Source organism: Mastomys coucha, unplaced genomic scaffold, assembly GCF_008632895.1.
Source record: "Mastomys coucha isolate ucsf_1 unplaced genomic scaffold, UCSF_Mcou_1 pScaffold18, whole genome shotgun sequence".
Taxonomy (NCBI): Eukaryota; Metazoa; Chordata; class Mammalia; order Rodentia; family Muridae; genus Mastomys; species Mastomys coucha.
The window spans coordinates 87,022,113-87,034,983 of NW_022196900.1; the positions used below are offsets into that span (position 1 = coordinate 87,022,113).

The window sequence follows — 12,871 nt, forward strand, 5'->3', positions numbered from 1 at the left end:
GTGCTCTTTCTACCCCTTTGCAATTGCCATGGAAATCTAAGGGCTGTTTCTGACATACTGTCCTCTGGCCCATTTGTTTCCTCCCTTGGGTGGGCATTATGAGGTATTCTCCACTCACTTTCCTCTTGGCCTGAGAGGGGGCCGTTTGTCAGCCCTGCCCAGGCCTCCACTTCTCAACTTCAGAGTGGGCAGGCTTGGGAAATCATGGCCTCCCTTGCCTTAGCTCTGGTCTTCTGAGCAGATTCGTTTTTTCTCACTGCTTATAGAACACTATACTACTTAGTTTTCCAATATTTTCTTCCCGGGAGCTTTTGTGGGATTGGCTAGACAAGTAACACGACTCATGGCTGTGGGTTCTTACATTGATATTTATTAATTCTCAGTTTTAATTAGGGAAATCTTTTTTTTTTTAATCTATTTTTTAGAATTGTGTGGGGGTGTGTGGTATGTGTGGGTGTTCATACACATCTTCCATGGTGCCCATGTGGAGCTTAGGTGGAGTAGATTAATCAAAGCACTATGTGTGACTTAGTATAAAGAGGCTGGCAGACCACATGTCTGCAAGGGTCACTTTGGAGTTGTATTTCTTGAGTTTACAGTCTGCTTTGCGTAGGTGTGGCTTCTTTTAGTCTTTTTCTCCTTGAGGGTTTGGGACCCAACACCCTCCTCCTTTGTCCCAGTTCCCGCCAACTCCATACTTAGTCTTGCATTAGGTATTGTGCTCATGACAGTGGCCCACATAGCACACGCTATTGTTGACTTGCACAGCTTTGTGCACATGGAACTAAGGTAAGGGTACGTGTCCTTTAAGAAAAGCAGGCAGTCTATACGAAGAGTCGCTCTACTTGGTGACTGGCCATCAGTGTGGCAGCGAGGCATTTAGTGTTGGAAAAGTCTGCCGTTGTGGAAGCTCCTCTCTATTCACTGCTCTCCTAGATAAGGTGTGTGAGGGTCTGACACAGCACAGGGCCCTCGGAGCTTCTGGGCACAGGCGTGGGCCAACTTGAAATTCCTTCATTGAGCCTGCACTATGGCCATGTCCCAGCATCTGTGTCCTGCATGGAATCTGTGACAAGCCCAGCCTGAGCTCACAGATGCCAGGACATCATCCTAAGTCTTGATTCGTGTTGAAATAGTGTATGTGAGCCAACTGAGCTATTAGAAAGCTCTGTGATGAACCCTGTGTGTCAGTCTGTTGGCTTCCCAAGCTCATTACTATCTTGTATCAGCAGGTCAGGGCCCCTCTCCTGGAACACTGGGGCTCAGATGACTCACTGCTGGATACCCCAGTGTTTCTGATCAAAACATGAATTTTACAGAGCCAGATCCTGGGGAAATGAGTTCCCCATGTGTGCCATCTCCCCTCAATGTCCGTCCTGACAGATGTAGCCTAAGAGGGTATGTTTTCTGATTGTTCTTCTCCATTTGTTTCATGACAGCAATGTTGTGGAGAAGTGTGTCACTCATGCCTCACGTACAGAGCGTGCTGTGCTCATTGATGAGGTATGCACCATGAACGACGGTCCCCACAGTGCCTTATACACCATGATGAAGGATCAGTATGCTAACTATGTGGTCCAGAAGATGATCGATGTGGCTGAGCCGGGTCAGCGGAAGATTGTCATGCACAAGGTAAACAAATTGAGTACCAGCCCAGAGTGGGCAGAGGACAACAGATATTGGGCTTGTTTGTGTTTTTGTGCCAGGCTTGTTCTCTGTCATCTGCTTGTACTTTGTGGAGTCACTGGTCTTTCTGTGCTTACCCTTCCTATCCTCATCAGTGTGGGAGTCTTATATCTAGGATTTTTTTCTTCTTTGTTTTTAACTTTAATGTTCTTCATTTTTCTTTCCTCTTATGGGTATGGGTGTTTTGTCTGAATACACACCTATGTTCTACATGGCTTGTTTTGTGGGTTTTTTTCGAGACAGGGTTTCTCTGTGTAGCCCTGGCTGTCCTGGAACTCACTCTGTAGACCAGGCTGGCCTCTGACTCAGAAATCCGCCTGCCTCTGCCTCCCAAGTGCTGGGATTAAAGGCATGCACCACCACTGCCCAGCTTGGTTTTGTTTGTTTGTTTGTTTGTTTTGGTTTGGTTTGGTTTTCTTTTAACATTTTGTTTGGTGTGGATGTTAGAGTACATGTCTTCATCACACTGAGGTGGTTAGGTTTGGTGACAAGTGCCTTTTCCCCACTGAAGTATGTTTTTGGTCCTTAAAAAGCTTCTTTCCTGTTTTCAGATATTGTTGGTGGGGTAAGCCTGGGCATGCTAGCTAACATTCTGCCACTAAGCCACACCTACAGCCTGTGTGTATTTGGAGGGGGTAACTTGGTTGCTGGCCTTAAAATGAGGATCTTTCTGCCTTAGCTTTCTAAGTGCTGGAATTACAGGCACATGCTGCATATGTTTGTAAGGTAAATCTCTCCCTGGTCTCTGATGTCAGATCATTAGGCAGCCTGCTTCCTGTATCTCCTTTCCTCTTTTCACTCATGCCATTACGGTTTCCTGCTGTGTGTTTACAGGGAGGTAAATCTGCTGATTTTCCATAAGTGGCACTAAACATTCCAGCAAACTTGAACTGTGTGTGATTCAGCCCATGCCATCTTCCTTCACTCTTCCTCATGTTCACTGGTCACATGTTGAAGCCTGCTTGTTGTGTGTCAGTGGTGGGCTGCATGGACATGACTAAGGCCTGGTCCCTGCCATTGGCCCACACTGTGGTGTACAAGAGCAGTGGAAAACAATGCTGCCCGTGGGGGAGGCTCTTTCCCACTCCACTGCAGAATCAAGCTGGGGAAAGTTAGACAGGAGAAAGGGAGCAGAGCCCCACAGGTAGGAAGGCGCACACCACAGCTATTTGTGCCCAGTGGCACAAGGCCTCTGGCCTGCACTCCTCAGCCTTGGTGCTCTGAGCTCCCTCAGCCTTCTCAGCGGAGGGGTTGCTATTGTCTGGCAGTGATGACCCACTTGCCCTCACTGAGGACAAAGTTCGATAATGAGAATCTTTGTTATGGACTCGTTCTGAGCCAGACAGGATCCCACCAGCTCTGATTCTGACCAATTCCACTACCAGCCAGTGTGCAGATGGTGGCAATTGAAGGCTGGTGTAGCCTGGAGCACTTGAGGCTGAGTCTCACACCTTGTTGGTGTATGAAGGTGCTGTGAGGTGGGGCTGGTGTATGTAGGAGCTGGAAGTAGATGAAGAGGGCCCACAGTGATGAAGACTTGGGTACCAGAGAGGAGACTCACTTATTTTTATTTTTACATTCAGTCTTACTTTGTGTGTGCTTTGGCATACAAATGAAGGTCAGAGGACAGCTTACTTGATTTCTTCTACCATGTGGGCTCTGAGTGGCAAGTGCCTTTACCCACGTAACAATCATTCATACCCAGGACTATGCTTTCAATAATTATTACCCTGCTCTTGCGCCACCCCTGTAACTTGAGGAGAAGTCATGGAAACAGCTGAGCTAATAGCTGGTAGTGTTTTTCACAGTGAAGAGAAGCAGTCAGTAGAAGCTGGAATCAAGAGGCCATGAACTTTCTGCATATAGTTAGGTCATGTCGGGGGAGAGCAGGAAGTCCCTTTCACATCTTATTAGTCAAGTTTAAAATGGAGTGCAGGAGGGCTGTGTGAACATTAAGAATTGTGAATGTGAAGGCCAGATTACACTCATGGGGCCAAGGTACAAAACAAGGACAACGCTTGAGTCTTTGAGAAGCCCTTGAGGACTGGGTTCTTACCATACCTGGGGGTAGCACTCCTGGGTCCTTTGGATAGGCAAACTTGGGAAGGAAAGGGATTATCTCATCTTATCTTACATCTTGTCATGTTGACATTAAAAACTAGTCGGCACAGTCATATTACTTTAGTCGTCCTCCTAGCCCAATGTAAATTTTCTTGCCAGTGTCCTTGAGGCAGCAGCATCAAGGGATGTATTGGGCTCCACCTTTACCAGTAACCTCTCCTGAATATTCTTCAGGTATTCTGACCCTGCTACATTGTTACCAAGCCTCAACTTCTCTCTTGACTCATTCAGTCTTGGGCCTTCTACCCACTGAGGCTGCACCTTATCAGGGGCCCCTCTTAGTCTTTCACAGTGCCAAGCTTCAGATTCTCTCCCTGACCCTTTAACAGGCAGTCCACTTGCAAGAGAGTCTTACACATTGTCAAGGTTTGTTGCAGCATGAGGAGCCCCTTGGCCCCTTATGAGCTACACTTCTGTGCACTGACCCTGAGGAGATACTCTCGGGAGATTTGCTTCACTGATGCTGATATCTTTCTTCTTAATCATATAGCCCCAGCCGAGGTACCGGTACCAATTGTACCAGCAAAAGAAGGTTTCACTTTAGCAGTTAATACAAACTATCACTTAAACACCCCGATAGAGTCTGTGCTTCCCTCAGAAGCTTGACCAGCCAGTGCTTTTTTGTCTGCACTGCTAGCAACATTATCTTCAAGCTCCCACAGAAGTCCACTGAGCTCCGAGCATACAGTGGCTTTTCCAGCACAAACTTCAGATGCTACCACAATCCTCCCTAAGACATGATTTTGTCTGTCACAGCAGTATCCCTGACCTGTTACCAAGTTCTGTCTTAGTTAGGGTTTCCATTGTTGTTGTAAACAACACCAAAGCAGCTGAGGAGGGAAGGATTTGCTTCATCTTAGTTTTTTTTCCATCATCCAAGGCAGGCAGGGCAGGAACCTGTTGGTAGGGATTGATTCAGAAGTTATGGAGAGTGCTGCTTCTTGGCTTGGTCCTAGTAATTTGCTCAGAAAGTGCCCAGAACCACCAGCACATGGGTGGCACCACTCACAGTGAGCTGAGCCCTCCCACATCAATCATTAAACAAGAAACTGTGTCACAGGCTTGTCCACACACAGCCCAATCAGGTGGGGGCATCTTCTCTTGAAGTTTCCTCTTCCAAAATGACTCTTAACTTGTAAAGTTGACATAAAAACTAGCCAGTGCAATTGGTCACTGTTAACTGGAAGCAATCCTGTGTCCTGGAGAGACAGGGATCCGGTGGTTAAGTTCAGACAGCTGGTTCCCCAGAGGAAACCCAACTGTCAGAACAACCTGGTTTTCTATGTGTCTGTGGGTAGACCCTGTGCAGCCGGCTGACACATACTATTCTGTCGTGAGTGGGTTCTCTGGCCTGTATCAGTGCTTAGGGCAAGAGCTCCTGTCCTTACCTCATGGTTTGCTAGCATTAAGAGGACGGGAGGACCTTTGTGGGATGAAGCACCATGTATGTGTGCAATGTACAGTCTGTGTCTGTCTGGGAAGGTGCTGGAGATGCCTTGGGCCTCTCTGGCTAAGTGTAACACCCACACTGTCCTTTCCAGATCCGGCCACACATCGCAACTCTTCGAAAGTACACCTATGGCAAGCACATCCTGGCCAAGCTGGAGAAGTACTACATGAAGAATGGTGTGGACTTGGGGCCCATTTGTGGTCCCCCTAATGGTATCATCTGAGCAGTGCATCCATCCCTTTCCCGCTGACCTCACTGACCCTGGCAGATCCAACCAGCAACCAGAGGTGCCCAGTTCAGAGTCGGAAGTGGGCAATGGTTGCTCCAGGATTGCTCCCTCCTCCAAAAAAACGGAATCAGATCCACTTGTGGAAAGGCCTTTGTAAATTTCATTTTATTACACATAACATGTACTAATTATTTTTTTTAATTGACTAATTGCCCTGCTGTTTACTGGTGTATAGGAACTTGTACATAGGTAATCAGTGTACATCGGAGGCCACATGCTTTGTTCAATGTTGTATCTATATTCCACATGTGGACACTTTCAGGGTGGTTGGTTTAACAAAAAAAGTTTTAAAAAAAAAGACAAAAAAAGGTTTTTAACTCATTTGCCTTGTGGCAAGTTTTGCAAATAGCTCTTCCCCACCTCCTCATTTTATTAAAAAAAAAAACTGAGAAATTTGAATTTTAGTTAAATGATCTCAAACTGGCATTTAACACTGTTTATAAAATATATATAAATATATATATACATATATACATATATGAAATGGGAACGTTTCAGAGTTGCTAAAGCATCAGCCTGTGATATGGAGTTTATGACACTCTTTTTTTTGGAGATGACCTTGTGCTGAGGGAGATGGTACCTGCAGATCCAGGAGGAGCGGGAGCCACAGAGGCCCAAGGCCAGTAGGCGTGGCCACTTGCTGCCTGCGGTTGCCTCGCGTGAAGACTGGGAAGCAGAATCTGATTGTCTAGCATGAGAGAATACCCGGCTCTGCTCCTGGGCTGGCTTCTGTAGAGACTAGTGTATACTTGTGTAGACTTTGCATATATACGGATTTGTAGTATTTTCCTGTTTTGATGTCTAATCTGTATCTATAATGTAGCCTAGTAGTCGGACATACTTTTGATTGTACAATTGTACATTTGTATACCTGTAATGTAAATGTGGAGAAGTTTGAATCAACATGAACACGTTTTTGGTAAGAAGAGAATCAGCCAGCCCGTGCACTCTGTATATCCCACCTTTTATGGTCGTAGCAGATAGTGTTGTATATTGTAAATTGTAATTTCAACCAGAAGTAAATTTTTTTTCTTTTGAAGGAATAAATGTTCTTTATACAGCCTAGTTAATGTTTAAAAAGAAAAAATAGCTTGGTTTATTTGTCAGCTAGTCAAGACGGTAGTGAGGTCCTTTCTAAATGTTACTTCAGATGATTCAGTTCATACTAGTGTTTTTTTTTTTTTTTAAATCCTAAAAAAAGGTAATGTTTCGCTTATTTTGTGACAGTCAAAAAGGACGTGCAGAAGTTTCGCCTGTCCCTTCCCTGCTTACCGCCTCCCCTTGTAAAGTGACTCGCCCTCCGTTTTGTACAGATGAGCTGTATTTTGCATTTTGTCTACTTGTAAGTGAATGTAACATACTGTCAATCCTCGTTTGAATATAGACTGTAACACTACACGGTGTACATTTCCAGAGCCTTGTGTATATTTCCAATGAACTTTTTGCAAGCACACTTGTAACCATATGTGTATAATTAACAAACCTGTGTATGCTTATGCCTGGGCAACTATTTTTTGTAACTCTTGTGTAGATTGTCTCTAAACAATGTGTGATCTTTATTTTGAAAAAATACAGAACTTTGGAATCTGAATTTGTTTGTACTGCTCTCACTTCTCAAACCTGCTCAGGTGAGCCCTGCTCCAGCCTGCCTCTGATGCTTTTGGGATGGAGACGAAGGGTAGAGGAGTGGAATGGGGCTAGGGTAGCAAGCTCATGGCTTCTGAGCCTAATTTGTCCTGAGAGGTTGAGTTCAGTTTGCTTCATGTCTGAGTTCTCAGTGTTTTGTGATAGTCTTCCTGGGGATGAACATACACACACACACATTTGCTTACTCCAGAGAGGGAACCCATCTTGGTGAATTTTTACTGGGTCACTAACAAGAGGGGTTACTCATAGTTACATCACAGAGTGCCCCTGCCTCCCCTGGCCCATGCTGTAGCCCTGGGGCTCTCTGCAGAGCATGTAAGCAGTTCCACAGTCGAGCCTTTTATAAAAGCTGGGGAGATACCTTGAGAATCTTCAGTTTCTGCTAAATGTGAGCTTTTGTTCACCTCCTGAGTCTCATGAGCCTCCCCTCCCAGGAGGGACTGTTTCAATTAAGAGAAAATTGCCAGACAAGCTTGGTGTGGTGGCTTCAGTCCCAGCAGAGGGAGTTCAGGGCCAGCCTGGTCCACACAAAGACCCTGTCTTGAAAACCAGAAGATGGAGAGAGGGAAGGAAGTGTACCCAGCTTGCTTGAAATCCTCAGTGCGGGTCCTGCGCCTCTGCAGTTCTGTGCCCATGGCTGACCGCCTTGTCCTGCCGACTGTCCTGCAGGGTTTTCATTTTGGTTTCTGGCATTTTTGGCATTGGGAAGTATCCTTTCTGAGACGGACTCCTCCCATCCCTGGGAACGCCTATTCAGGCTATCCAGTGTCTAGCCTGCTCTGATTACCCTCAGATTGAAAACCTCTGGGCTCACAGTAGTTCCTGTCCTCAGGATGTCCACCCAATAGTTAGTCAAGGGTCACCTTTGGTGAGAATTGACAAAGGTTGCTTTAGTCAGGAAGACCAGAGAACCTGAAATTTCACCTGGGCTCCTTCTTGTTGGGGCCTCTAGTCAATGCCTCTAGTCAATGCCACCGAGCCCTCCAGGACAGAAAAGAAAAGTGATGGTTTCCAGTTGAAGGCCTGATTCTGCTTGAACAGTTGGGAGTTGGGTGGTGCCCTGGCCTTGCCTGTTTGGGTTTCCCAGAGCAGGTATATGCTGAGGGGAAGAGGCTGGTGGCTGGGGCCCGTGTTTTGGGACATCTAGGGGCTCTCAGTACCCTCGGCATTTGCTTGTAGTTGCTTGATTTGGGTTCTTTTAGCATTTCTGTGGAGAAGCACCTGTGTGGAAACCCTGCTGGAAAGGGGATGATGTCTGGTTTCAAGCCTTGTATATGTGAGGAGTCTTCAGTCAGGATCAAATGGAGCTTTTAATCCTCACCTGCCCCTGAGACCCTGAGAATTCTCTGTAAAAGGGGAAACTACCTGGATACTAATAAGCCCTTTCAAAAGGAGTTGTGTAGACTGAGATTTTGTAACTGAGTAGTGCCCGATGCGCTATGTAACTATGCACACTCCCTATTTACTACTGGAGACTTCATTTTAATAGCTTTTGGGTAGACTATATACAGCCCCTTCTTTCCCCACCCCCAACTCGGTGGCTACTCACAGAACGTGAACCATCTTAGGAACTCAGAAGCTTGTCATCTCAACCCTAAGAGGCCAAGGCAGGAGATTGGAGGATTTGACCTTAAGCTACAATAACAAGAAAGTCTCAGAAGGCAGAAAAACAAAGCCAACTGAGCCAGTCAGTGCGTATTTGTAAATCCCAACACTCGGGAGACAAGACGTTTAGGAGCTCCAAGGTCATCTTTATCTCGACCACACAATGAGCCTGTCTGTCTGGGGAGGTTTGCAAAGGATACTTGTTCCACGCTACAGGAGTTCAGAGGACTTTGGCCTGTCCACCTTACCTTACAGCCTTTTGGAGAAAGGTTTCATTTTTGTTGATTGTGTCTCTCCTTCCCATCACATAGTGAGCACATCTGGCCTTACATGGGCTTTATCCTCACATTTGGGTGGCATGCGCTTCACACTGAGCCATATCCCAGCCTGAGACCTGTCTTAACAAACAAAAACAAACCCAGGAGAAGAAACCTGTTTTAAAGTAAAGAAGTCTGTCCAATGCAATTCACTGGACACGAATTCCGCTGACACTGGAAGGTAGCTCTGGAATGCCCATTCCCGATCCACAAGCCAGGGGTTCCACATTCGGATGAGACACTCCGTGTGATCCTCCCTTCTCAGGACTGTTTGATGGAGCAAGCTGGGCTCCAGGCTGTGTCCACCCCTCATCCTTGAGACAACCAGGAGGGAGTCCAGATGTTCCAGCCCGTATTGCAGAAGAGATGAAACTCAAGCCAGGGTTTTATCTGGGTCTCCTGACTCTGGATCCAGAGCTCTGTTCATTCATTACATCTCGCTCTGCCATTGCCTTGTGTGGCCTACGGTACCTTTTAGAGTGGCAGCAGGGGCCTGTGAGAGGAAGGGTTCAGTGAGGGAGGGTAAAGGTGCTCACTATCAACCCTGGTGACTCAGTTTGATCCCCAGAACCCACATGGTGAAAGGAAGAGAACTGGTTCCCATGACATACATGCACACTCTGGAACAAACATGCATCCACATGAACGCACACACTACTCTGGCAGAAGACCTAAGTTTAGTCTCAGCACCCGAATAAAGAGCCTCATAACTGCCTGTGACTCCAGATCCATGGGATCTGAAGCCTTCATCTGGACTCCAGGGACACCCTTGTACACACACACACATACAGACACAAGACCAGGGTTCAATTCCCAGCACTCAGCTCCAGTCCCAGGAAGTGTGATATTCTCTTCTGGTCTCTTTAGGCACCGTATACATGTGGTACAAGGACAGACATGTAGACAAAAGGCCCACAAATAAAATGAAAAAAAAAAAAAAACATTAAATTACAAAACCTCTAAACCAGCTGCGCAGAAATAAATTCACTGATCAAGTCACAAGAAACATGACTTCTGGTAGTTACCAGCTCTGGTCACATGAGGGCGCTGCTGCCTAAACCAAGCACGTTCGAGTCTCCAGGGCAGCAGGATTTAAGGCCTGGCTTTCAAGACCTGGAAGGAGAGTGAGGTTTCTTTCTTCTTCACTCCTCCCCAGGAACCCCCAGTGTGCATGGCCAGACCTTCACTGTCTGGGTGTGGGAACCCAAGCTCACACATCGGGCTCAGATCGAGTTTTCATTTGTTCAAAACTTGGGGAGCACCTGCCATCATTGGGACTCTGTTTCCCCACTTGTCGCCTGGTGAGGTCAGTCAGTGGTAGAGCCTGAGAATAGCATTCCCAGCTCCGAGGTAACCCTTGGAGGTCTAGGCCTCAGCGGGGACTCATCCAAGCTTCCAAACAGCACAGCTCAAACCTCCAAGTGTTAACTACCAGCTTCATAGCCCAGCCCCGTGGATCTCTGTAGCTTTCTCTTCCTCCTGTGCAAAATGGGAGGAGAAAAACTACCGCACTGGACATATGGAAGTCCCTGACCCTGAGCTGGGCGCACAGCTGGAGGAGAACACTACCCTTCATTTCGCTAACTGTACTGAGGCACTCGGTTTCTTTGCCAGGGTGACTGTCACATCTCCAAAACTGGGACACTTAAGCGAGACAGCGGTGCTTTGACAAGCGCCTCACTTGGGGGCCCCAAGGGTCCCCCCTGGTGGTGCTCTCACCTAGAACCACAGTACACAGTGATGCGGATCATAATGTCGCATGTGGCTCTGTGGAAATTGCATCTGGCACTCTGTGGGCAGAGGCTCCAGATACCTGGGAGAGACCCAGCCCCATTGCCACCCACTCCAGCTGCTCACTCACTCCCTGGCCCCAAAAGGTACCTCAGCCTGTTGCCCAGTTGCCAACCTCCTGCAGTGGTGGTAGGATCCACCTCTGTGCCATCACAAAGATTCTGCATATCAGGAAGTGGTGGCTTAGGGACTCAACCCCAAACCTGTCCCGTGTTGCCAGGTTCCCCTGCCAACCCCCCATCGCCAACCCCTATCGAGGCAAGGGGGACACAAGTCCGTTGGTGACAGAGCAGGGCGGCCCCCACCTGAGGGCAGCCACAAGTTACTGCCTCCCTGTCACCTTCCACGGCAGATTTCTGCTTCACCCAGAGACGGGGCTCAACAGTGGCAGGGCTGGATGCCAGTTTCACAAGACCGCCCCAAACCTAAGATGTATTAATCCCAACAACAGGTGTGCCAAGAGAACATGGCCAATAGTCAAGTTGCACAGCCCTGGGGGAGTCAGGATCCCCAGCCCTCAGCTCCAGTCTCAAGATGGGGTGAGACGGGAAAGTGTATTTTTAGGAGGTTTTTAGTTTTTGCTTTTGGCTTTTTATTCCTTCCAGGAAAATGACTTTAAATGTGCAGTTTGTTCCCAGAAGCTCAGGGGTGCTATGGAGAGGCTTCTGAAGTAACACCCTTCCCTCCTCTTCCCCTCTCTCCTCCTCTTTCTTCTCCCCTCCCTCTCTTGTCCCCTCATTTCCTGTCTTTTCTCTCTTCTTCCTCCCAGTCCTTCCTCCTTTCCTATCTCTCTCCTCCTGCCCTCTTCTCTCCTTCCTCAACCAGTCCTTGGGTTAGGCCTAGCTTCCCCACAGCCTTCCTAGTTCCCTGTGATCTCAGCCAGGGTCTCGGGCAGAGGTGACCGGGTCCTAAGACTTTACAGATCAGGGGCAGCTGGTAAGAAGTGGACAAGGCTACCAGATTGTCTGGGAGGATGAGGAGCCATCCAGTCCCCAGCTCAGCCATAGACTATGCGGCATGGTACCTGTCACCTCACTTTCTATGCCTCTCCTTTCTCAGTGTGAACCAGATGGATGAAATTGCCTGGGCAGGGTGAGGCAAGCTGCTTTCTCCACTTTGGATAGGACAGTTGCCATCTAAAGAGGAGTTTCGATGGCCATATCACACCCTCGGGAGATGGTACCCGTTCTGGTGTGAGTTAATATAAGGTGCAAACAATAACCTGGAGTGGAGTGGCACTCTATAGTAGGACAGCTGCCCCTGGACTCTGAGGGGATGCAGCTTCTCTGGGTCACCTGTACCGGGGGATTTTGGAAGATGCAGCTGCTTTTGAGTGGGTCACCCATGCTCCTATGAGTCATCTCAAGCTGGGTTCAGGTGGGGTTGGTCTATGATCTGTTGAGTCCTGTCTTGGTGGAAGAGGAACTTCTAGCCATCTCTCAAGGAAAGATAATAATGTTTAATCTAGCCGAGCAGTGGTGGCACACGCCTCCCAGCACTTGGGAGGCAGAGACAGGTGGGTTTCTGAGTTCGAGGCCAGCCTGGTCTACAGAGTGAGTTCCAGGACAGCCAGGGCTACACAGAGAAACCCTATCTCGAAAAACCAACCAACCAACCAAACAACAACAACAAACAATGTTTAATTTAGGATTCTCAGATGGACAGATAGAAGCTCCTGCCTCTACACAAGCAGAATGTCAGGATGAAGCTCCAGGTCATGCTTCAGGCAGCTTCAGAGCACTTGTCTGCCCCAGACTCCCAAGAGACATCACTACTAGGGAGACCTCCGAGATTTCCCCAGGGGGAAATCTCATCCTGGCACTAGGCTGGGTCTCAGGATCTGCTCAGATGTGAATGGCTGTCAAAGCAGTGTGGTCATGGCCTCAGGTCCCTCACTGGCACAGCCCCCTTTCAAGGCTCTGTTCTTGGTGATATATATATATATATATATATATATATATGTGT

General features: G+C 47.7%; 1 protein-coding gene and 1 non-coding gene across 23 annotated transcripts in view; both read left to right on the plus strand.

Annotated features, from left to right (window-relative positions):
• Pum1 (pumilio RNA binding family member 1) overlaps positions 1–7,137 on the plus strand; it is a 121,999-nt gene extending 114,862 nt beyond the window's left edge. For all 22 annotated transcript variants that reach the window (XM_031378847.1, XM_031378845.1, XM_031378846.1 and 19 more), the window contains 2 exons: positions 1,440–1,632; positions 5,349–7,137. In XM_031378847.1, the coding sequence (XP_031234707.1) occupies positions 1,440–1,632; positions 5,349–5,480 (325 nt within the window). In that variant the 3' untranslated portion in view covers positions 5,481–7,137. The remainder of the gene's footprint in view (positions 1–1,439; positions 1,633–5,348) is intronic.
• On the plus strand, positions 2,947–3,029 carry LOC116097271. Its single transcript, XR_004121316.1, has one exon. It is a non-coding gene; the product is annotated as a small nucleolar RNA SNORD103/SNORD85 (small nucleolar RNA).
• Positions 7,138–12,871: the final 5,734 nt, after the last annotated feature.